This window comes from Pimephales promelas, chromosome 18 (assembly GCF_988280905.1).
Source record: "Pimephales promelas chromosome 18, fPimPro1.hap1.1, whole genome shotgun sequence".
NCBI classification, from domain to species: Eukaryota; Metazoa; Chordata; class Actinopteri; order Cypriniformes; family Leuciscidae; genus Pimephales; species Pimephales promelas.
This window is the reverse complement of record NC_142786.1, coordinates 14,398,736-14,426,122: the sequence shown is the minus strand read 5'-3', so window position 1 is coordinate 14,426,122 and position 27,387 is coordinate 14,398,736. Positions and strand designations below refer to the sequence as shown.

Here is a 27,387-nt window from a genome sequence, read left to right as displayed (position 1 = left end):
AAGTTAAAACTAATTAAAAACTATTTGCGCACCTCCATGTCACAGGAGAGACTGTGCGGGCTCGCCCTGCTATCCATTGAAAAGGAAATTGCATCAAAGCTGGATTATAAAGATTTTATTTCTGAGTTTGCGGCCATGAAGGCAAGGAAAGTGACTCTGACGTAGGCTAATCAGTTTCTGCGTAATTTACGCATGGTGAGTCCATCTCATTTATTAGGGTTAAAGTCATTTTAAATAGTTAGTTGTGTATAGGTAAAATGAATTAATGTATATTATGAATGAAGAGTGTCCTAATCTATTTCTTTAAACTGTCATGATGACAAAAAATAAAGTGACTGAGCTGACTTAATGTAAAGCCACTCTTGCACAGTTGATTTTTTTCCCCTCTGAAATAAATAGCAAAACATCATAGCTGAGATGATGTGCATGATTATGCTGTATTATTCAACTTGATAAAAACGTATTGCAGCGAGATTATGCATGCAATAGAACTAGAACAGCTACGTCCGTGCAGCGCCAGATAATGTTTAATGGTGCTGAGGGGGTGCTAGATCATTGACAGGGGGATAAATACTATTATTAAATGAGCAAAACTTCAATATTTAATATTTAATTATCACAATTAAAGTTTTAATTTTAATAATTTGAATAAGCACAACATTCAGCATTCAATTAAAACATTTAAAGATGGATTATTTATAATGTTATTCAACATAATATCTCGTTATTTCAACATAATATGTGCATGTGCAACATAATTAGAGAGTAGCCTATTTCTTTTCGTTTGGAATTGTTTCGTTTAAAAATTTCATTGCAAGCTTTCTGTAGTCTAGATATATATTTCTCATGTCTGTGAGTGAGGCATAGTTTCGGTTAATTTATGATGAGATGCGCTCATGCCGGCTCGTCTCCATGTCATGATTATATTGTCTGCTATATATTTGCTTCTTATTTATAAAATCCAGGCAATTGGTTGATGAATTTAAAAAAATAAGATTTATACAAAATGAAATTCACTTTAAAGAAAGGCTTTCTACAAAACACAACGTAGACTAATGAGTCAAAATCATTACAAAATCAAAAAAAACATTATAATATTTTAACATTACAAATAATAAACTAAATGTGCTTATTTAATGGCCTTTAAATGCCCATGCCCGTGTGACTGTTATTCGTGCACAATTGCGCATCCACATCGAAGGGCAGGGCCTCGCATTTCAAGTTCGCACAGGGCCTCGCACCCCACCTGCGACGGCACTGGCAGCCTTGATTATATTCAATCAAGGATTGATTATCCTGCAGGATTGATTATCCTGCAGTGATCTCAGTCAAATTATCATAAATCTATAAATAAACCACAGATTTGAGCTTTAAAAAACTACTTTCTCGCCTGAAAAACTCTTAAAACTACATTTCGTGACACAATAACAGTAGAATTATATTTCAACTGTATGCTTCTAATGCCCTTGTAGCACGCGCGAGTGACTATACTCTGTCCACCAATCACCGTTCTGCAGTGAGTCTAGCTCCACCTTTTAGTACCCTTTCACTGTGCTAGGTACCCCAACGAAAGGGTACCCAAAAAGTGGTACGGTACGGTTCGGCTTTTTGGTACCATTCACAAGTTTTGACAGTGGAAACGCAAATAATTGCGTACCGAACCGAACTGTACCGTACCGTACCACTCAGTGGAAACGAGCCATAAAGCAGAGGCGGCATCTATCTAGGTGAACCGAAAAGAAAAAAAACAAAAAAAAAAAACAATAGTGTAATGATTCATTTCGACTCCCAAGACAAGACGATGTTCACCCGACTGGCCAATAGGAACGTGGCCCCGCCCAAAACACAATTTTCACAGTGAAAGCAAAATCCTGATTCGAGAGCAAGAAATTGCATCGAGAGCAAAGAAAAGTGTTTTGAGAGAAACACTTATTTTAGAGAAAAAGTTTTCACACTGATAGCAAAAAATATATAGTTGAGATTTTTTCTAAAGTATTTTGAGATATATATTTTTTTTTTCTCAGAAATAATTAAAAAAATTTCAAATTTATATTGTTTATGTTCTATGACAAAAATACTTTCTCTCAATACCTCAAATATTAGCCTACTATTTTGTGCTATTGGTATGAAAACTTTCTCTCAAATACTTTTTTTTCTCTCATGAAATGCTTTTTTGCTATCAGTGTGATAACTTTTTCTCTCAAACATTTTTTTTCTCTCTCAGATCATTTATTTTCTCGAATGTAATAAAGACAATTCTAGCTCCATACCTCACAGCCTCGCAAGACGACGTAAAGTAGGCTACTGTAATCTGATTCAACATGTGTTTTATCGAGTTGATGTTGACACGTTTGGATGGATCACCTCAGATCATTTGCGTTTGAATAGCGCGCGCTCTCCGTGGGCATGATCAGATTAAAAGTTAATGAGCTGAATGAGCTGATCTCTCTCTTTTCATATAGATTTCATAAACAGAGAATATTTGTTTTTATTATGAATTAGATCATTTAAAAGTACACACTTAAACAAAACTCAGCGAATACTTTTCACCCAGGTACGAGCTATATATCTTTACAATCATTTAAGTTTAGAGACGTGCTCCCAAAAAAACTTTTCACGGAGATGGAGAGCCAAAAAGCACTGTTCATTTTCTTTATTTTACAAAAGCACAATGTTTTATTTCGATTGTGTCATGGTGGGAGTGGGAATAATTCCGTGGATTCAGGTGCAGAGTGAAAGAAGTATTTTAATAAAGAAAAAAAAAAGAAAAATAAACAAACCAAATCTAAATCAAAACAAGGCAGGCAAGACAGGCACGGCACTACACGCAACAACAATGTAACAAACAACAAACGAGCACAGGACAGCAAACACAGGAAGACTAAATAGGAAGGCAAACAAAGGAGGGTAAAGAGGCAGACAGGTGGAGCAAATAAACCAATAATCAGATAACAAGGGGGAGGGATCAAACAACAATGACAAGAGCACATGGCTCAAAATAACAAAACACCCATGTGCATCACAAGACAGGACAGACATGTGACAGATTGTAAGTGAACACATACAAATTAAGACATTTAACAGTTTATTTTTTCATATTTCTTAAGTCTGTATAACCAAAAATGATGCAGTATTTTAAGTCTATTTTACTGCTATGTGAAAAAAATCTAGCAATACGCGCCGACGCGTTTGCCGCCCCCCAGAGCGTTAATCTGATTTTTGTGCATATCCGTTTTGAATCTGATCATATTTAGCAGGTGTGAATGACAAAAAACAGAGGAACGTTTCATAGATTCTAGCCAACTATTGGCTGAAGAACTCTCTTTTTAGCGTGTTTGCACCGCAGGAACTGTTTTAGTTGTAGAAACACTTTTTTGATGTACTAAATTAGCTCCTACTTCAGGGTAGGGTCTAACACAGCTAGGGTTGGATATCGGTTGGGTTTTATCCGATACCAGTACCTACTCTGTATTTTTTAAACGGTTCCAGTGCCTAAACGGTTCTTGAAACGGTACTTAAGAAAACGAAACCGCACACACTTTGTCAAAAAGAAATAATACCCCTTTATTGACAGGGCCAAACTGGACACAATATTAACATACAATATAAATACAAGTAACATATGGTAATAATAAATAAACCAATATAAAATAAAAGTTCATATTTACATAGTATCAAATAAAACAATATTATATCAAACAATGTAATTATACTGGAGATTAATTGAGATTACTACCAGGGTAATATAATATCGACATGGCTACAGGTTCCCATGTTTTGTCTGCTTTAACTAGTCATGTAAGTTATCTTGTTATTTACTAAGCTCTTAGCCAGTTTGATATTTCGTTCCCACTGAATCTTATAAGCAGCTTTGAGTAAACATATGAAAGAGAAAGTCTCTGTGTAACCCATGTTCTCTGAATAGGGAACGAGACGCTGCGTTCGCTGCCAAATATCTCGCGCTGCCGACAAGCTTCATTTTTCGCGCGCGCTAATATAATATGACGACGTGAGTGTCAAGGCGGCGTGAATGGTGATTCTTCTATAGGCCTATCCATAGACAATCGTTATTCTGACGCGTAATTTTACACGTGAAATACAGCCAAACATTTCACGTGTACATTTCACGTGTGTTTAATCTCCTCGCTATCAGCTGACATTCTGGGAGTCTCCCGCATATTGATAACGGCTCCCGGATGATCGCAAATTAGTTCAAATCTCCCGGAATCTAGAGCGAGCGAGCAAGAGCGCGCGTGCGAGACAGATCAGACAGTGCTTTAATAAACCGTATAGTGCACTGCGCGCACGTCGGAGAGGGAGAGGGAGACAGCGAGAGACTGCGTGTGTGCGCCTCATGCCATAGACTCAGGAATCGAAATCAGGCACCGAAGTTTTTATTCTTATTTGGTCTGGTTACTACCGTTTACGTCAGAACCGGCTCCCTATTGGAACCGAGTTTCGGTACCCAACCCTAAACACAGCACAATAGGAACTAACAGGGACGTAATTGTACATCGATTGGCCAAATGCATGCGAAACACCAGAATTCCTAATTTTAAAAAAGCAGTGTATACACCATTTATAGCCTATATATTTAATCCACAAACATGGAAAATGAAGTCTTGGCACATCTCAACCTTTACGCCAAGGAGAAAATCCAACCTGTCTTTGTAGGGAACAAGCGAAACATGATTATGTATTTCTGCTAAGCAAGCAACATTGGGCATCAACCGCATGGTTGTTGATTACTTTTATTTGTTTAATAGTTCTATCTAATAACATATTAAATAATATTAATACTAAAACAAATGAAGAATGGGAGAACTTTGTGCTCAAACTTTGGCGTTCTCAGCACTGTCAAAATGAAGGTCCCGCACAACAAGCACCAGAGTGGCAGGACGTAAGTGACAGCTTAGTCAGACGGCCCGGAGTCAGTGGTGGTCCAGGAATAGTGGCGACGGGACTACGTCACCGTTCCGTCCTTCAGGGAACGAGGGTTACATACGTAACCGAGACGTTCCCTTTTAGTTCGGTCACATTCAACATAGTTAGATGTACCATGATGATTGGGATCCCTATTAAAACGCCACTAGTGCTGCCATCTTCCAGTGCCTAGACAAAAGCCTCCTGACCCCCTGCATTATTGAGGCGGAGATTGGACAGGGCTTAGGCCAGGGAAGTCACTGCTGTTCCACAAGACCCACTCAGTCAGACTTTAACACTGGGAAAGTGTGCCCTTTCCGACGAAAGGAAGGCCACATCGTGCCCGAAGGGATGTTACATGTGACGGATACACATTGACATGTCAATGTCAATGAGGTGGCTCTAGCCTATAACAGGGGGAAGACTCAACTGGTCAGTAATGGCACAGCAGGGAGCCGTACCGTGGAAGAAAACACATATGGGATCGCCGTAGGGATCACAACATATGGACACAGCCTAACACAGGTTCCACCTGTGCATACGAGTGTTAGGCCTGGCATCAGACGCTCCGCCACGTCCGTTGCCAAAGGGTGTTGAGGAACTCAACAGGGTTCGGCTAAAGAGAAACTCTACTTGAGCAAGAATGGCACACGTATCCAATCCATAGAAGGGGAATGGCGCAGCAAGCCAACACTTTGAACCGGGCTTACAGTGAAACCGGTCGACACATAGGCTATTTTTATAGCGAATGTGTTGGCAGCCGTATAAACATCTGTCAGCGAGGCACCCCATGTCAACACCCAGAAACTGCTCTCGAGACTGTGCTAGTATCAGCCAGTCGAGATAGTTGAGAACATGAACATCACACTCTATCCTGGGAGCAATGGCCACTTCCGCAAGCTTCGTAAGGACGCGGGGCGACAGGGCCAGCCTGAAGGTTAGGACTTTGTACTGATACACCCAACCCTCGAACACAAAGCACAGGCATGGCCTATGTTGCGGAGGTTGGAGACATGAACGTATAGTCCTTCAGGTCGATCACTGCAAACCAATCTTGGGGACGGATGCACTCGAAAATGTCTCTGCATTATCAACTTGAACAGAAGCTTGTGAAGGGCCTGATTCAAGACTCACAGTTCCAAGATTGACCATAACCCCCGGTTGGTTGGAAGGACCGGCTCCATCGCATCCTTTGCCAATAAGACTGCGATGTCCGCGAGTGAACAGCGCTGGACTTGGGTGGACGCCGGCTGATTCTGAATGGTATAGCTGAGTTTAACAGTACGGAGGAGCCAGCTGGACTGGTTGAGAAGCACTCTTATGCTTCTACAAACCAGGCCAGGGGGAACAGGGACACCACAGATGTAGCCGAGGTAGGGCAGAGAAGTGGAGGACAGGGCTTCTGGGGCTGGATGTGCCAGATGGCCTCCGTCTGCACCTGGGCGGTAAAGAACTTTTGGGCGCAGTTCTCAACTGCATCGCTAAACAGCCCAACCTGGGAAATGGGGGAGTCCAGGAAACCGCACCTTGTCCACAACCCTCATATCAGCCAGGTTGAGCCAGCGTTGGTTCTCCTGGACCACTAACGTGGACATCGCCAGAACGATCGCGCACGCCACAACCCTCGTGCCCCAGAGGACAAGGTCGGTTGCGGTGCGGAACTCACTTATGAGCGCACAGTCTGGTCTACCATCGTGCATGCCCATGAGTGCCTTGGCCTGATGGACCAGTAGCAAATCCATGACATGCAGGGAGGAAGCGGCTTACCCAAAGGCTTTGTAAGCTCTCTCCGTAAGAATGGATGAGAACTCACTGGCCTTAGAGGGGAGATGAGGATCCCTGTTCCAATAATAATAATAATAATAATAAACATTTATTTCTATAGCACTTTTCATACATGGAATGTAACACAAAGTGCTTCACAAACATGAAAACAAGATCGCACAATGTCAATATCAATGAAAAAAAAAATATATACAGCATTAAAATCACAGAAAAAGACTTATACACAACTTCACATAATATTGTTGTACTGATAAGCAACTTTAAAAAGGTATGTCTTGACCTGACTTTTAAAAATATGAATGCTAGTAGCCTCTTTCACTTCATTTGGTAAAGAATTCTAAATTTTTGGAGCATAGTGACTAAAATAAGCACCACCTGATCGTATGTAATTAACTGCATAATGTGCTAGAAGATTAACATTATAAGATCTTAATCTACGATTTGGAACATATCCTGACAGACAGTCTGAAACATATAAAGGTGCCAAATTGTGCTGAGTTTTATAAACAAATAAAAGAACCTTAAAATCAATCCTTTGGTAAACTGGTAACCAATGTAATTCCATTAAAACCGATGTAATATGTTCTCTCCTTTTTAATTTCATTAGTACTCTGGCTGCTGCATTTTGTATCAATTGTAGCTTTGCTATAGAGCCCTTAGGAAGGCCAGTGTAAATAGCATTAAAATAATCAAGATGAGAGAAGATAAAAGCATGAATGAGTCACTTAGCATCATCCAAAGACGAAAACGAACGTATCTTGGCTATATTTCTCAGATGATAAAAACAAGTTTTTGTCACTCTATTAATATGTGTCTTAAAATTCAAGTCACAGTCCAAAATGACACCTAGGCTCTTTACTTCTTTCTTAGATTGTATAGCTAAGGGACCCAGTTCAGGTTCTATCCTCTCCCGCTCATGTTTGGGGCCCACAATTAGAATCTCAGTTTTGTCTTCATTCAATTTTAAAAAAAGATTTGTTTATCCACTTTACAATACTGGAAAGACAATCAGCCATCCTCTCTAATACAACAGTATCTCTTCGCTCAACTGAGATGTATAACTGTATATCATCAGCATACAAATGATAATTCATGTTGTATCCCTGAATTATGCTGCTCAAGGGGAGCATGTAAAATGAAAATAAAACAGGCTCAAGGATTGATCCTTGTGGAACACCATGTGTTATTTTATGTGTCTTTGATATACAGTCACCTAAAGGGGTTGGACAATGAAACTGAAACACTGGCCAATGTTGGAGGTTTCACATCTACTGTATATGCCTGGCGGCCAATCTTCAGAGTGAAGCATGGGTGGATTAGTGATGGTTTGAGCTCCAATATCATGACAATCCTGATTGTATTTGATGGACACGACACTGCCGAGGACTACCAAACCCTTCTGGAGGATCATGAGCACCTGATGCTCAAACCGTGTATCAGCATGATCATGCACCAACACACACAGCAAGACTTGTGACAGAAGGGTTTGATGAAGATGAAAGTGACGTTGAACATCTCCCATGGTCTGCACAGTCACCAGATCTGAATATTATTGAGGTGTTTTGGAGGAGCGAGTCCACCAGCATCATATAGTGACCAGGGGCCTCATGTATAAAACTTTGCGTAGATTTCATCCTTAAAGTGTGTGTACGCACATAAGGCAGAATTTGCGTACGCACTACGCACAAAATTTTTCAGATTTATAAAACCGTTCGTACGCCAGAGCCTGCGCAGAATTCACTTTATAAATCCCAGTCAGCGGGAGATTATGCGCACGTGCGTCTCCTCCCCGAAATAACCATATATGGAGATTACAACGCCTAGTTTAAATATGCATATCCTCATCTGCATATCATTTGCATATGATTATTCATTCACGTGATACCAAGTTTAACGGTACAAGACGTTAGGAAAATATGAAATGCGGATGTGCCGTCACATTATTACATTTTTTTTTTTAGTAGCCTATATCCTTGCATTGTTTTTGAATGCATAAATCAAATAGTGTTAAATTCATTTCAGAGAAAGTTTTTCTCAATCTTTTCCACTGGCCAAATAGTATTTTTAATCGATTTATATTTTAATGGAAAGCGATAGACATGGTTGTGCATTATTTGCACGAAACAGTTTTCTCAGACAATCTCTAGTTAAAACATTAAAACACAGCATGCCAGAAGAAAAGTGTTCAAAAGCAATGCATCCACAACAAATAGGTCTATTTCTATTTATTGAATATATATATATATATAGTAACTTCTCAGTAATGATTTCATGTAGTTTAAGAGTTTAACTCCATTAATGAGAATGGCATATTTAATCTAAATGTTTATATCAGAAGTAAAACATAGTTTAAACCATTCTCTTATTTATTTAAATTGTTATTGTGAATATGGACTGTATTTATGATTTGGACTCATAATGAAGATTTACGGTTTTACTCCATCTGCCGTTAGATTATAGGCTATATGTGTGTCAGTTTCACCAAACGGCCCAACGCGCGTGCTGGCACGGTCATTTAAGAAGGGATGGATGTTTGCTTCAAGTGATGATAGGTTTGTGAAATTATTTTTGTATTATCTTTCTGTAGATGTATAATTTTCTTTCGATTCTCTGTCTAATAGTAAGCAAAAAGACATTTGACTCCAGCTCACCATCGGTGTCGCCAAAACCCATACTCTTCTAAAAGAGTGCGTACGCACGGTCAAGAGCATCCTTACGGTGAGCACTTATTTACGGCAAGTTTATTTTTTTATAAATCCTGATGTGCGCGTGAAAAAATGCGTACGCATATTTCTATGCCCATTTTGTGCGTACGCAACGTTTATACTAGGGGTGCACGATTCAGAAAATGTCACGATTCGATTCGATACCGATTTTTTGTCTCGAGATTCGATTCAAAATCGATTTTCGATTCAAAAACGATTCTCGATTCAAAAAACGATTCGCAGGTCTACATAAATATAGTTTACTTTTTCCTATGTGATTGATTGCAGAAGACATAATTTAAAAGAAAAGTTTGATATTACTTTATATGTCTTCATACAAAAATAAAAACTTTTGCAACTAAAATGTGCGAAGTGCCAAGCTTTGGCCAGCTTTTAAATACATTTAATTCAAGTTTAAAATAAAACTTAAATAAAAAGCTTTTACATTTAGCTTTAAAGTGCTGTAGTCAGATCAAACAAACAATTATGCTAAATGTGGTTTAAGGAGTAGGCCTACTTCAGCTACCAGGTTGACTGTTAAAATGAACTCGACTGGGCACATTGAACTCCCTAAAAATATATAGGCTAGGCTGCTAATTTCATAGAACCCTTGCGAAAATATTTTAAATAGATTTAAAAAAGCCACCGCTACTGGTAGCATCTATGGTTAGATTGATTTGTTTAGATCCAGTGAAGTCGTTCATAGGCGCTGTAATTTGCGGGTATCTCCAGTTAACTAGCAGAGCATTCATTTAGTTCGCTATTAAATAAGAGACCTGTTGTTTTTGAAATCAAGCTGAGCGCTCGTGTCCGCTGCAATCAGTGTCATGGATATACAGTGTTCTCTGTGGCTCGCGTAGTCTTCTCTCAGACGCGCGCTTCAATCTATCGCCGTTGTGGAGACTCCGGTGAAATCACAAAATAAAATGCACACAAACGTGATGAACATATTCGGTTTTGATGAGAGAGAGAAAAAACTATACAAGTGCGGTTTAGAACCCGTCACCTCTGACACGCTTGGCAAAAGATCTACAGAACTCAAACATAAGATCTGCGGATCGATGCATTTATTTACGGGTTGAGCAGAGTGGCTGCACAGTTTGACCAGCGGGCGGCAAGAACTTGCAATAACTATTTATCAGACCGGTCCTCGCAGCTTTGAAACCATAGAAACACTACTGGACCACCGGTAAAAGTCCCGACTTACCCGATTGCCACTCCGCCCCTGCACGCCATTAAAAAAATATAGCCTATGAATCGATTTTTGGAATTCTATGAATCGATTCTGAATCGGTAAAGATTGAATCGCGATTCAAATGTGAATCGATTTTTTTGCACACCCCTAGTTTATACATGAGGCCCCAGGACACTGTTCTGGAAGAGGAACGGCTCATAATCCCTCTGGTCACTGTGAAGGACTTCTATCTGTCAATTGATGCTGTATTTGGATGCAAAATGAGGCCCTCACCATTCTAACAAATTATTGTGTTGTAAAACCAGGTGTTTCAGTTTCATTTTCCAACCCCTGTATATTAACTAGGAAGTTCATTTCTGTTATGTATGTTTTGAGCCAATTTAAAACATTACCAGAAAAACCAACAAGGTTTTCCAGTCTGTTTAGCAGAATACAATGATCAACGGTGTCGAATGCTGCACTTAGATCTAAAAGAATTAAAACTGAGGCATTGCCTTAAAACTGACCTACAGACACCTACATCTTGGATGCCCTTGAGGTAAGCTAAAACATATCAAAAATTAATTTCAAAGTGAACTATCCCTTTAAAACAGGAGTTGAGAGCTCAGAAGGCTCACAACCACCGCTGCACTCGGGCTGTAGAAACACTAGCACCAAGAGAAACTTCCAGAAGAAGCACCAACACACTCACTCGTTAAAAAACATCAACACTCTTCAGAGACATCGGCTCCGAAGCAAAAGACAAATGGTGCGAGCCTCCTCTTCCGTATTTATACAAGCACTGCGGGGTGGAGTGTGAGACAAAGCTTGTACGCCAATGCATTGGCTCATTTGATCAATACTCGAAGATGACAGACTCCCTAAGCGCAATCCCAATCAGTACGGTACGTCCGACTACGTCGAACGTGACCGAACTGAAAGGGAACTGTAGTTGACATGTTTTAGATTACTAGATTTAGCTACTGTGCTATTAAACGGGGGTTTACCTCATCATCTGTCTGTAAATAATTCTCTGCAAACTCCAGCAGTTCCTTGAGTTTGGTAGTTAGATAGTAATATCTAAGAGCTTCCTGTGTGGACAAAGACAAAAGTGTTAAAGCAGTAGTGCTAAAACACAACCAGAACAAAATATTTTTAACTGAATGTCTGTTATCAGATAACTTTAGAATGACAAGCAGAGTAAAAAAAAAAAAAAAAACAACAACAACAAAAAAGAGTTTAACTCTAGTTTTTGTTTAGTGGATTTGTTTCTGGGTTTGAGTTAAAAGCCAATTGAACCAACAAAACAAAATGTATCTGCCACTTCAGTACTGTGATGGGGAAATTAAATCTTTTAGTTAAAATGTTGAGCATCAGAAGCATTACTTTACTACATATTTGTAATATTGATAAGTTCATAATATGCTTGTGTGTCTGTACTTACTGGTCGTGGTTTGAAATGCTCGTCATGCAATCTCCACTGTTGTTTGTAGTATCTGTAGTAGGCAATGTTCTGCTGCATCACTTGATCATCTGCATCAAACAGCATATAGCTCGCAGCACACAGCGCTGCATTACGCACATCATTTACTAAAAGGAAAACAAAAGTCATTTATAAAGTAATAATTTAAATGAAAACCTTTTGCCGATGAAGAAGTTTATGGGGTTTGCGATTGGACTGCTATAGTGGAGTGACTAGACCTCTATCTACACTTGGCCGCATAAATGTGTCTTCATAAACTGGAAAGAAAACTAATCCTCATTTCCTACATTACATGCAAATTCAAAGAGCTTCATATACATTATTAGCAACAGATGTTATATGCTATATTTTCAAAATCAAACATCGCAATGGGAGAGAGAGCTGAGTCAGCATTGGTGGAGGAAAATAGTTATGAATGAATGTTGGACTTCAGGATGTAACACCAAAAACAAGTTTTTAATGATGCACTGTTCTAGGCAAGTTAGTTATTCCACATTTTTGGATCTAAAATGTATCATACCAATACCTGTAGATGTTAGTATTAGAGAGTATTAGAAAGTGTTAGAAAGTGTACATGTGAAATACTGAGAGACTTGCAGATCCCCTACATTAATTTTCTGAAATCAGCATACTGATATGAAACATGGGCAGATCGTAATATTTATTTTGTCTACTTTTGGCAGATGCATTAAAGGGTTAGTTCACCCAAAAATGAAATTTAAGTCATTAATAACTCACCCCCATGCTGTTCCAACCCCGTAAGACCTTCGTTCATCTTCGGAACACAAATAAAGATATTTTTGATTTAATCTGAGAGCTGTATCACTCTTCCATTGGCTTCCTAAGGGACTGGCTCTTGACGGCCCATAAAGTCATTAAAGAAAATGTTTAAATGTTCCATGTGCCTACAGCGGCTCAATTATAAGTTTATTAAGCGACGAGACTACTTTTTGTGCGAAAAAAACATAAATAACGGCTTTGTTCGACTATTCCATTACTTCCTTATTGGCGCATGTGCAAGAACTGAGACGAGGACGTTCTCATTCGACCACTTCTTGTTACCGGCTGCTCACTGCTTAGGAGTTTTACCGCCCTCTACCGTATAAGATGATAATAAGGCACACTGTCGTTTTTTGAGAAGATTAAAGGCTTTTAAGTGCACCTTTTAGTATGGAAAATACGCTAATTGAAAAGCGTATGTACAGCGCGCATCTTCCTCTGCTTGTAAACAGAAAGTTTTGCGCTTCCAGCTATATCAGCACATCATCTTATACGGTAGGGGGCGGTAAAACTCCTAAGCGGTGAGTAGCCGGTAACAAGTCGAAGGAGATCGTCCTCGTCTCAGTTCTCGCGCATGCGCATGCGCCAATAAGGAAGTAATGGAATAGTCAAATAAAGCCGTTATTTATGTTTTTTTCGCACAAAAAGTAGTCTCGTCGCTTGATAAACTTATAATTGAGCCGCTGTAGGCACATGGAACATTTAAACATTTTCTTTAATGACTTTATGGGCCGTCAAGAGCCAGTCCCTTAGGAAGCCAATGGAAGAGTGATACAGCTTTTAGATTAAATCAAAAATATCTTTATTTGTGTTCCGAAGATGAACGAAGGTCTTACGGGGTTGGAACAGCATGGGGGTGAGTAATTAATGACTTAATTTTCATTTTTGGGTGAACTAACCCTTTAAGACACTGAACCCTCCACTGGGTGTGTGTGTGTGTGGGTGTGTGGGTGTGTTACTTACATTTGTAATAAGCAAACTGCATGTAGTGGTACATGGTGGCAACAAATTTCTCCACAAAGTAACCACCAACATTTGGTATCAAAATATCCTCACATTTTATTTTACACTTCATTACTTCAAAATAGAAATCTAGAGAAAGGAAAATAGGAGAGTGAGAATACTGCATTAATCCTGATACACACAAAAAAAGTCCTCAACAACCAATGATTGTAATAGACTTCATATGTCAGATCATTCATGTACTTCTCAGGTATGCCAAAATCAGTTACTTGTGTACCAGGCCTATTTTTATTGGGAAAGGTTTTTATATTCACAGTAATTTGAACCAAATCTGACAATGCCTCATGACATCACTGACCGGCTAAGGTGGGATAAAAGTCTTTGAACTCCTGCACATTGTATGACCCCTCACAGGACAGCGAACACATGTTGTATGTTTTAAAGTACTCAGCAGCTGCCAGCTCCATATCTCGAGCACTGCTGCTAAAATCCCCAGAATCATACAGCTTTACAGCCTTCAGGAATAAAGCCTGAGATGATAGAATAATAGATATAAAACCATATTTAGTTATTTTGGAATTGTGCTTCTAACAATGAGGTTAAAAAGGAAAACAGGAGAGAATACATACCTCATATGGCTGCTCCTCGTGGTCTATGAGGTACTCCTCCATGTCAAACAGGCTTTTATAGTAGTTGAGACTCCTAGATAGCAGGGGGTCCCCAGGGTTTCGCTGGAGATATGTGTATGCTGCTGAAACTGCTCTCTCCAACTCATTCATCTATATGCACATAACATAAGATACTTTAGCATCTGAATTCCCATTTGTTTTACAGGTTCTTAATTCTGGCTGTCAGCACCTGACTGCATGGACAAAACCTTTCAGATTCATTTCATTGGTGTTAGTGGAATAAGAGGTCAGTGACATAGTTGAGATCCGGGTGATATTTGTCCATTGGCTTTCTTAGATTTAAATATATCTTGTGACAGCATGCTTGGTGTTAGAACAGTCATCACATTTATTTATATAGAGCTTTATAGAAAATCTTCTATCTGTGTAAACATTTTATTTGAAATAGCCTTTTCAATCTATGAATCAAACAGTCAAATGTCTGTGGGATGGTTCTTGGCTGTCCTGCTGATAGGACAACAGACACAAATTATGCCAAATCCAGCTCAGACCAGAGCCAAGGCCCACAGACCCCAGCATTTGCTAAACCCTCACCTTGTCACGTGGTGATTGTATACGCATGAAGATTAAGGCAAATAGGAAAAATTTTATAAATCCAACAGGTAATCCAAAACAAACGGAGCAACATACAACACATCCAAGATAGAAGACACCAGACACTGAACTGAAACAGAACCAAACATATAAAGGTGATAAAGATGGTGAAAATGATTGAACAGCTGAACAAAGTTAGTGTCCGTGAGAACGAATGAGTGATGAAAGCAGATGATGACAACACAAAGAGTTCAAATAAACGTGACTGTGACCGAACGCCTCCTCCCGGTAGCCACAACCTCGTGCTGTAGAGAAGAGTAGACAAAGTGGCGAAGGGATGGGACAGACAGGCAGTTAGTTATGGGGATGGCACAGACAGTTATGGAGGTGGATAGACAACTGATAAGAGAAGGAACAACAAAGTCCAGGCTGGTGATGAAGGTGGAGATAGCTAAAGGATGACCTTGAGCAGGTGATGATGGCTGTTCATCTAGGCCACAGCCAGGGGAGTGCCCAATGGCAGTGTTGGTGGAGGGAGGAGCTATGGAGGAATACTGATGAGGGCCACCATGGGGATGACAGGAGACAAGGACGGCGTGGCCGATGTGCCAAGGGAGTCCGGCGATGTCAAATGACCCACGCTGAGGTCGGGTGTTGACGGAGTGCAGGCTTAACACACCAAGGTTGTGGATGTAACCTTGGACTCCTCATGCCCAGGCGGACATGGCTCCCAACAGGTGCAAGGTGGTTCCACGCTACTGAGATGCAGAGGTGGTACAGAGGCACTGATGGGAGACAGTGAAGACTGGATGGCATGGATGGCTAAAGACTGGGAAGAGAATGAAGACCAATGCAGAAATTTCCTGAAGAGTTGGTGGGAGAAAAGGGCTGAGCAGGGCCAGCTATACAGGTAGAGGACAGACTGGTTCAGGCAATAGTATTGGGGCTAAAATAATGTCCTCTCCAAACTAAAAAAATAACAGTGTCTTGGCCAGCAACTCAGTCTTAGTAGTGGACGGGGCTCACTTCTGAGCCCTCAAAGTCCACCAGCACTCCCTTGGTGATGGATGACTTGGCCGGCTCGCAAACCCGGTCAGACGCGGGCTGCTCAGGTTTCGTGACAGTTTGATCCTCGGTCGCTCTTGGTGGTGTGGGCTCAAATATCACAACGGTATCCCTCACGCTACCTGCGGTGGGCTCAGGCAGTCTATTCTCGTTTGTTTGGGTGGTTTTGGCTGAGCACTGGATGGGGAGTGGGGTATCCTCGACAGTAAATGCTGATCCACAAGAAGTCAGCACCCACTCCACAGTTAGCGTAGCTCCCTCGAGGAACCTCCCCAGACAACTGGAGTTGCGGAGTTTCACTGCCGGAAAGCCCATGGTGCAAGCAGGGGTAAAGATGGAAAAAACACGGATCACAAAATAAATAAATAAATAAAATCTAACTAACTCGTCGTTACTTTGTTGGTCTGGTGTTTTGTACAGTCCAATAGTGTCAGTACTGTCAAATCAATATTATTGCTGAATATCATGTAGGGCTGCATGATTAATCATAATTAAGCCAAAATCACAATTTGGCAAAAAACCAATTATGAAATCACAAAGACTGCGATTTTAAATACATGCACAGCGTTAGGGTTGGGCAAAAAGACAATGCCATCGTCCATCGCCAATAGCTGAGAGACATCACAACATTGAGTCGTTTTTAATTATACAATTGTTTTCAATGATTTGGCAGATGGCCATCTAGCGAATGTATATCAGTTATGTATATATCTATACATAAATTATATACATACACCCGTGGCCCCCATGTCATCCCCCATCCATCTGGATGTTTCAATGTAGAAATCACCCAACCCTACACAGCGTGTTAGTGAAGAGCACCTGTGATCAGTACTGAATGCTGCTCCATCTCTGAAAGCACTGCGAGTTTGAGTCGCTTATAACATGCATGTGAAAAAGCAACATGTCAAACATCTTCCCAAATTTTAATGTAAAGCACTCAAAAACCTGTTGTCCAACAAGACAACAATTAATAACATGATTTTACACCAAACTCACTACATAACGCCAGTCGAGTGTTTGTGAGCTGATACGGATTCTTTTCATAGAATGAGGCAGACAAGATTCGTATTATTTTATAGTATACAGTGATAAAGGTTGTGCTGATTAGGATTGCATTATATATATATTTATATTTTGAAAATACCCGAGAAGGCTTGAAGAACTCAAATACACCATATATTGAGGCAGTCATGTGTTTATTGTCACCATGTTTAATCAACCAAAGCATTTCTATCTTCTTTCTAGATAGAAGATTTATCATTTTCTATATTTCCCCCTCTCTTCACATTAATGTTATAGCCTCTGCCCCTGCCAACCCTAGGAGACCATCAAGTGTCAATCTGTTCACACTGGCAGAAAAAGGAAAAATGATGATGAAGGAAAGGCAAGATGAGTGCCACAGGGCAGTCACAAACTTCATTGTTAAAGATTTGCTGCCTTTTTCTACAGTGGAGGCTCCATGGTGGAGGTAAGTAAGCTGTAGTGATGTTGTTTTCCAGGTGCTTAGGCAATCTCTTAACCTAGATCATGTTTGTTTGTTTTAGTTTTTTTTGTTTTTTACCTTTTATAGTAAGCAACAATGATTTCCATTACACGAGAGTAGATGTTAAAACTTCATGCTGATTTATACTCGGCTTTCGCCTAGGTAAGCAAAACTAAGACGTAGCTTTACAAACGTATGACTTACAGAACGTATATTTAACTATGTTTCGAGAAACACATATTAACTAAAATGTACAGCTTAAGGTGTAAATTAAGAACGATGTAGCATTAAGAAGGTTTCGGGAAACTCAGCCCAAGTCATTTATAGATCAGTGAGTATCAGCATATCAAAGTCCATTAAAGGAGATTTCTTGCATTTTAATGTGATGCATTTTAATTAGGGATGGGCATTTTTCAAAAATATTGCATTAGAATATTCGGCCTCATAAAAATCGAATATTCGAATACTCATTTATTTAAATGACGTTTAACGAAAAAGACGTTATTTTTAAGTTAGATTTTTTTTTTACGTTTTTGTCACCATTTCTGATTACAATTAGGCAATATACACAACAAGATTACAATATATATTTAAGTTTTCTTTTAACTGAAAATATTAAACAGTAGGCCTTTGTGTAAATAAAAAATATATAAAAAACAAAAGCATTATTAAAAGCATGCTCAAGCAGCACGAGCGAAAAACAAGCCTAAAGCAGATTGCGCCAGATATACCGTACACACACACACACACACACACACACAAACACACGAATCAGCATATGATTGTTTATATTGTTTCACGTTTATGCTAAAAAAAAACAATAATATCTACATTCAGGGGAGCCGCCAGCACTTTATGCTCGAGTGAGAAAAGGCGCTTTGCTGACAGACGTTTCAGAGACACAAAGAGAACGGTGTTCTAAGTTTCTAACAGCACTTTGCATTTTCTGTTCTTAAACCGGTCTCCCTCAACGAAACTTTAAGGAAGTATGTCTCAAAATCATTTTGCTATTAGATAAGTTAACATCTTGGATCACACGCGGTCCAGCTGCGCTTTATACCTGCAGTCGTGATGCAGTGATGGACAGCTATCTTTCCTCATTCGACTGTTTGGATTTCATGTGATTTCTCATTGTGGTGATGATATTATAACTCAGAATAATTAATTAATTTGATCAAAAGTAATTCCATTTAGTAAGATAATTTTCAATTAATTCCAAACTTCACGAAGCAGACGACAACATTATGTGATTAAATACAAACTTGTTAACACACTCCACAGCGCCATCCAGTGCATTTAATTATAACTGCGTTGTACAATAAATACTTGTTGTAGGCCTATGCTTAAATTTATACTCACAGCTTTTTAACCTGTAAAATACAAATCTGAAGTTGAATGTTGAAATTTTCACTCGCAGACAATAGTCACAAACCTGTATTCTGAATTTGAAGCTGCAGACAAGTAGTCGCAAATGTGTAAAATACCATTCACAGAAATACAATGACAGACACAAACTTGTTTAACACAGTTGCACTTAGGAGTCACAAAGAAGTCGTTTTATTGGTTGGCTACTTTCGTACATAATTAAATCATGAAACTCAAAGGGTTCCAGACTGCGACCACACCATAGACAGTAAAAGAAATGGACAGAGCGACCCCATTGATTTCAATGGAGAAGACTGAACCCTGATTTTTTTACATAGTACCTCGTATACCTCGTGTGTGTTTTCTGATGATTGGTTTAGTCTATGAATAGGGTAGGATGAAGGGCTACATTAGCCACTGAATTATATCCCAACAATTATGGATCATATTAAGGAACAAATATTTCACTCTTTAACTCATCATCATCATCATATATTTATTCAGGACATACATATTAAATGGTCCATAGCACTATACAAAATAAAGTACATTCAAAATAGAAAAGATACAGTTAAAATTTACCGAACATTACTGTAAATATGGCCATTGCTACGTCATGGGAGCAGTCTATATCCCTCCTAAATCATTCATTTGTACATGCACAGCGTAATTATTTATATTTTACGTTGGTTGTCGTGATTGTTATCCTGAACGGGCCACCTGTAGATCATTGTGATAATGATCTGTACAGAAATACAATATAATTTGTGTATTATGAACATGTTACTTTATATGTGCTGGGCTCTTTAAGAACGTCTGTTCCCTCCTCCCCGTGATGCATATGTACGTAACTCACACACGTATGTGGGCAGTTGAATATCCGGGATCGTGTTGTCATGTAGAGCTGTTAATAAAAAAGCATTCTATTCGCAAATGGCAGTCGCTGTGTAATCCATTGGACTTGTAACATGGTGTCAGAAGACGACACGGACCTTTCGCCCGTGAGTTGAACCAACGGTGTAAGAAAGGCTGATCTGCTCGTTATAGTTTTCTCACGACCGCGCACGCAGTGAGTGATAATGGCGGACTGTTTTAGAAGACCAGACCCGCTCACTTTTGATTAGGGCTGGGCGATATATCGAATATGTACGATGTATCGTTATATTTTTTGAAACGATATGGAATGAGGCAATACCGTTTATATCGATACAGTAGTTTGATATGAGCACATCTGAAAAATAGCGGAGTTTGCAGTGTGAGCTGCTGCAGTGAAAGTAGCTAGGCAACGTAGTACAATTTGTCCTAAACATGACACAAGCTTATATTAATTGCGTCAAAATCACTTTGATATAGTTAACAAGTTTAAGGCAGCTTGCCGCCCTGTCAAATGCTCTGACAGACACTGTTGCTGACTGACAGATATACTTGCGCTGTTTAATGCGTTTGAGATGTGGTGCTTTCCTCAGTGCTCAACTTACATTTCACATATTCTCCATCTGTAAATGTTAGAAAGTAAAGCAAATATGTCCATTTCACAACAAATATGTCCATGTCAGAAGAGGACGAGCTTCTGCAAGTGAATCTCCGCTAAAATTCATGCTTCCTTGAACGAGCGCCGGCGCGCATGCGCGTGAATAGTACTACGTAGTACGCAATAATTCTGACTAAAATAAACATATTGCTAAAATATTTGTTGTTGGAGAAAATAAATGTGCCATATGTGGAATTTTAAACCTACAAGTATATATTTTTAATGAAAGTGAAAGTGATTATAATGGGGTAATCAAATGCAGGCTAATATAATTAGTTTGTGCTTTTGTTTTTGTTTTTATTTTCATTTTTAGTTTAGCTTTTAGTCAATATAAAAACAAAAGCTTTTTGCACATAATATATTGCATAGCCTATATTATATTTGTTTCTATATCCTTCAATATCAACATTGTTTGTAGGATATCATTGGGCCGAATGTGAATATACTGTATATATATATATATATATATATATTTATTTTTTTTTAATATAAAGATTTTCTTTATCTAAATAGAAAACGTAGAAAGTACCGAGATATATATCGTATATCGGCATTTGACCAAAAAATATCGAGATATGATTTTTTGGCCATATCGCCCAGCCCTACTTTTGATGCAAATATCGCCGACAATTGGCGAATTTTTGAGCAAGAGTACGACATTTTCATCGCCGCAGCACATCATGACAAGCCTGCCAGGACAAGGGCATATATCCTCCTAAATCTTGCAGGGTCGGAAGCCATTGAACAGGAGCGTTCATTTCTCTATGTAGCGGAGGTGCGTGCACCAGGCGAGGACGGCGCGATTGTAACTCCCGCGGAATCCAGAGAGGATCCGGAGTGCCTGAAAAGGAAATTTCGTGAAATATGCAACCCACAACAAAATAAAACAATGGAGAGGCACAAGTTTCACTCAAGGAATCAGAAACAAGGTGAGGCTATTGAGGCTTTCATCAGTGATCTCAAGATTAAAGCTAAAAGTTGTCATTTTGGAAAATTGACGGATGAGCTGATCTGTGATCGGATTGTATGTGGCATCAACAATGAAAGCTTAAGGAAAGCACTGCTGAGAGACAGCGAATTAACTCTGATCAAAGCAATCTCAATTTGTCGCATACATGAAATGACGGAAGAAAATAATAAGACGTTGGCTAGCCTACCTCAGACTGTAACTAACGTTGACGCAATACAGCCGTTTTCCAGCAGGTGGCGCCAAAACACAAAACATAAACAAAGAACAGAACAACATGATTCAACTATAACCAATTGCAGAAATTGCGGAGGTAATCATGCAGCAAAGAAAGAAAAATGCCCTGCATTTGGACAACAATGTCATAACTGCAAGAAAATGAATCACTACAAGAAATGTTGCAAAGCACGCAGTCAAATTGGTCAAAAGAAATTTAATCACAGGAAAGCGGTACATGAACTTGAGGTAGACAAACCCCCTGACCATGATGACACCTTTTATGTTGATGGCATTGAATTTGACAAGTGTGTCAACGTTGTTAACCCTTGCATGCCAGTGCTGGAGGAGGGATTTGTCATTGTACACATAAACAAAACTTCAATCGAGATGAAAGTTGACACTGGGGCAAAATGTAACGTGATTTCACAAAAGACTTTTGAACAAATTGCCAGCAACGAACGGCCAGTGAAACATTCTGAGACACCCAACCTTGTAGCTTATGGTGGAGCTAAAATTGAAACGAAAGGCTTGGTCTCATTGCAATGTTGCCTAATGGGCAAGATTATCCACTCTCATTCTTTTTGGTGGATCGAGATGTTCAACCGCTGTTGGGATTCCGTGGCTGCCTTGACATGGCAATCGTTACAATCAGCCCAGATGTGCATCATGTCAGTACGGAGGGCAGCACCAGAGATATTCTTACAGAGTACAAGGACTTATTTACAGACCAGCTCGGAGAACTTCCAATTACATATTCGATGACAGTAGACCCCAGCGTGCAGCCAGTAGTTCGCCCTGCTCATCGCATTCCTCTGGCAATGCAAAGTCGTGTCAAAGCAGAACTGGACCGCATGCAGAGCCTTGGCGTCATAACGACAGTCTCAGAACCGACAGATTGGGTTTCGTCCATGGTGGTTACACACAAAAAGGACAGACAAGAAATCAAGTTGTGTATTAACCCAAAAGACCTCAACTTGGCTTTAAAAAGACCCCATCACCCTATGCGCAGCGTAGAGGAAGTAGCATCTCGAATGTCGGGAGCAACCGTATTTTCCGTGCTAGATGCAAAGAGCTCTTTCTGGCAGGTACGCCTCGACCACAAGTCCTCCATGATGACAACATTTAGCACTCCATTTGGGCTCTATAGATTTCTCCGTATGCCCTTTGGCATTAACTCCGCAAGCGAGGTGTTCCAGCGCTCAATGGAGCAGCTCTTTTCAGGGTACCCCTGTGCGATAATTGTTGATGACATCATCATCGGAGGTCGCAACCCTGCTGAACATGACATCAACCTGAAAAGGGTTTTGGACAGAGCCTGTGAGATCAAACTCAAGCTAAACCCCGTCAAATGCAAATTTCGAGTCAGCTATGTGGGCCATATCTTTACAAGGGAAGGCCTAAAAGCTGATCCTTCCAAAACGAAAGCAATTTCTGAGATGCCAGCCCCGAAGGATGTCCTTGCATTACAGCGCTTCCTCGGAATGGCAAATTATCTGGGGAAATTTATCCCAAACTTCAGTGACATTGCTGTGCCCCTCAGAAAGCTGACACACAAAGAGACAGTATGGTGCTGGTACCAGCAATATCAACAAGCATTTGACACCCTCAAGTCATGTTTGTCCACTCCACCCGTATTATCATACTACGAAGTGAAGAAGCCAGTTACGTTAACCTGCGATGCTTCCAGCTTCGGGCTGGGTGCTGCATGCATGCAGGAGGGAAAACCAGTTGCGTATGCGTCTCGCACACTCACAGACACAGAGACACGGTATGCGCAGATAGAGAAGGAGCTATTAGCTGTCGTATTTGCCTGTACAAAGTTCAGGGACTATGTATATGGGAAACCTACACTCGTTGAGACGGACCACCAGCCCCTAGTAACAATTCTGAAAAAACCAATCCACACAGCTCCTGCACGATTACAGAGAATGATGCTCAGGTTACAGTGCTATGACATCACCCTGGTGTACAAGAAGGGTAAGCTCATGTACCTTGCAGACACCCTATCTAGAGCTCCAGACACTCAAGTCCAACCAGACACTGAAAATGACACATTCGAGGTCATGTCTATCAGCTACATTTCCACTGCTAGACTGGAGGAACTCAGAAAGCATACGGCGGACGATGATGTGTTACAGGATCTAAGCACTGTGATTCAACGAGGTTGGCCAATTAAAGAACATGGCGTGCGGCCCTCTTTGAGTCCATACTTTCCCTACAGAGATGAGCTAGCTGTGGAAAACGGAATAGTGATGAAAGGCCACAAAACATTCCTCGCTCATTGCAGAGAGAATATATCGAAATAGTCCACAGAGGCCACCCAGGGCTGGACGCTACCAAACACAGAGCAAGAGGTATCATTTTCTGGCCAACGATGACGGCTGACATCACGGCAGAACTCCTCTCATGCTCAGTCTGCAACAGCACAAAGCCACACCAACAGAAAGAACCATTAAGACCATACCCAGTTCCAGACCTGCCTTGTTCTACGGTGGCAACAGATATGTTTGAGTGGCATGGACAAAATTATCTGGTGCTTGTGGACTCATATTCGGGTTGGTATGAGATTGACTTTCTCTGCAACATAACGTCATCAGCTGTAATCACGAAATTAAAGCGGCATTTCTCAGTACACGGCACACCTCATACACTCATTTCTGATAATGCTACACAGTACATGTGTCAGCAATTCAGAGACTTTGCCAAACAATGGGACTTCATTCATGTCACCAGTAGTCCAGAGTACCCACAGTCGAATGGCCTGGCGGAAAGAGCAGTTCGCAGCGCAAAACAGCTGATGGAGAAATCCCACAGAGATGGCACGGATGTGTTTCTTAACCTCCTGAATCTGAGAAACATTCCTCGTGACCCAACATTGGGTTCCCCTGCACAACGCCTGTTGTCACGACAGACACGGTCAGCCATTCCTGTTAACTCTAGACTGTTGGAGCCAGCCCCAAAATGTACCAAGCAAGTCACTGCACAGCTTCTTGCAAAGAGGATGACCCAAAAGCGTTACTTCGATACATCAAGTCATCCTCTGCAGCCATTGGCAGAGGGACAAGTTGTTAGAAAGCAAACGCCAAAAGGATATGAGCGTCTTGGCACAGTAAAAGAGGTGAACAAGGAGCCTCGCTCATACACCATCCAATGCAATGGGAGAACATACAGGAGGAACCGACGCCACATCTTGCCTGTAGCAGAGCCTAACCCCCCCCCCCCCCCCATCACAGCTCACCCCAGAGAACATTGACTTTCAAAGCACCGCTACCCATACTGAGGACTCTGTTCCCCATATACCAAACTCACCACAAATACACGTCCCACAACCAGAATCCACACCTAAGTTGACAAAGAACTCAGTACAGTCTCCCACTAAGGTCAATAATGCACCTTACATAACACGTTCAGGTCGCATTTGCAAGCCAAATCCAAAGTACCAACAATGGCAGAATTAGCGACACTCACTCTGGGTCTTATTCTAAATGCCGGATAAATGTGTTGATTATGCTAATTTCCATATTGTCAACATTATTCTTTATTATGTGTTTTCTTTGTGCATGTAGAGATCACATTTTAATTTGCATCTGTTGATTTGCATTTGCACAGTTGTTCAATGCAAAGGATACATTGTTACAAGGGAAGTCATTCATGTTCTTGGATGTTTGATTAAGTTACTTTCATACAACAGTATTGATCGTTGTTATGTATGTTTATTCTCTTTCTACGATTGGTAGTTTCAGCTAAAGGAAAGGGATGTAGATCATTGTGATAATGATCTGTACAGAAATACAATATAATTTGTGTATTATGAACATGTTACTTTATATGTGCTGGTCTCTTTAAGAACGTCTGTTCCCTCCTCCCCGTGATGCATATGTACGTAACTCACACACGTATGTGGGCAGTTGAATATCCGGGATCGTGTTGTCATGTAGAGCTGTTAATAAAAAAGCATTCTATTCGCAAATGGCAGTCGCTGTGTAATCCATTGGACTTGTAACACCACCGGTCCACAGGTCTTTGCGTGATCACGGTAGGCTAATGGCTGAATCGGAATTTATAAGCAAGATCAATAACCTACATCCCAGTTGTGCTAAAATAAATATCATGAGACGTCCATCATCAGATGAATGACATGGAAAAGTTAAGTTAGAGCCGCTAATGCCAGTGCAACTACCAATGCGAACATGAACACAAGCTTTTCCCTCCAAAAATATAGCCTAAAAAACATCTAAGTTGTCTGCCTCTCCAAATGCAACACTGGCATTAATCAAACGCAATAAAAGCTTAAAAAGTACTTTGGTGTGCGTTTTATTTTATATTTACCGTTTAATAATGCAATCGCTGGTGTCTGTCCATTGAAGAACATGACAGCCCGCGTCTGTTTTGGAACTATTGGGGCTTCCATGAACCACGTGACAGCCTTGCGGCGACATCAAAGCATGTCGCAACTCTCTGAATACATGGCTCTGGCCATAACGTAAGATACAAAAAAAAAAAAAAAAAAAAAAACGTAAGATACAAAGTAATGGAGCGTTTCATAGACCCCTTTTGCGCCGACGTCACAGTTACGTCACGGCGCTAGCTGGAGGCAAAACAAAGTGAAAACTGGAGGCGGTCAATGCAAAACAGCACAGATTCGGCTACATAATAAGGAGCTTAAATAATTGTTACTATTATTAAATGTCATCTTGTTGTGTTGTTTGGTGCAAAGAATTGATGAAAAATGAATATGCTGTGTCTGGAACTTTTATTTCTAGAAAATATTCACATCATTAAAATCGCACTGTAATGTCACTCTTTACATTGTCGTGGTCTCGGCGCTGGCTCGGCAGAACTGCGGATCATACACACAAGTCTTGTACAGGACCATATAGGCGTCTAAAGATTTATATGCCTCAGTTTCTCTTTCAGTTAGGTTTCTCTATAAGGTAGGTGTAGAAGTCAGGCCACTCACCCGAGGTAACGTACGTTAATCCTGTCAGATCATCCATGCATTGAGTGAGCGTGTAGGCGGCTACAGGTCGGCCAATCTGGTTCTGTCCGTTAAAAATAACTTTTGGAAATAACAATCGCGGTCCTGGACACTGAGTGACCTTACACATTAAGATAATATCGGATTTTCTCCAGTCATTGTTAAAAAACAAGCTAACAATCCTTGCTAACTCGCGTTAGTGAAGTGGCCAGATGGATCTTTCTGCCTCCACCTAAACTCCGCCCACAAAAAACGTCACCATGTTTACCAACTGTAAAAGGGTCTTGCAGTGCAGAGATCGTTTCCGTATCGAGTCTATTTCTGCAAACGCAGAAATAAAGTGACAGTGCACAGTTCGTGGTCAAAATGAACTCAGATTCACCTCGAAATGTAGTAGTTTCACCATAGATGCATTTAATTCAATAAAATGTAGTAATCTCTCCATAAAGGTATTTAATTGTTTCATATTTTTACTTTAAGACATCTTTATATACAAGTAATGCATGGAATTGTATGCATTCGTTGTTTAAATCGTGTTTAAACGAGCATATGCGGCCATTCAAGTTTGTAAAAGAGAATTGCAAAGCCATGGCAAAACTTGTATTTTAATAAAAGTTGCTGCATATGGTGAACATATTTTGATTACCAAAAAACAGGACACGTGGCCCAGAAAACAAATGATACTCGAGGTTTACTCAAAGATGCCTTATTAATTTTAATACAATTAAAATAGGCTATGC

The 27,387-nt window shown here is 40.2% G+C and overlaps 1 protein-coding gene across 1 annotated transcript in view; it reads right to left on the bottom strand.

Annotated features, from left to right (window-relative positions):
• p3h4 (prolyl 3-hydroxylase family member 4 (inactive)) overlaps window positions 1-27,387 on the bottom strand; it is a 91,185-nt gene that overhangs the window by 25,812 nt on the left and 37,986 nt on the right. The window contains exons 2-6 of the mRNA XM_089122625.1: window positions 14,443-14,592; window positions 14,172-14,343; window positions 13,814-13,942; window positions 12,032-12,177; window positions 11,595-11,678 (exon numbers count right to left, since the gene is read on the bottom strand). Coding sequence (XP_088978751.1) covers window positions 11,595-11,678; window positions 12,032-12,177; window positions 13,814-13,942; window positions 14,172-14,343; window positions 14,443-14,592 — 681 coding nt within the window. The remainder of the gene's footprint in view (window positions 1-11,594; window positions 11,679-12,031; window positions 12,178-13,813; window positions 13,943-14,171; window positions 14,344-14,442; window positions 14,593-27,387) is intronic.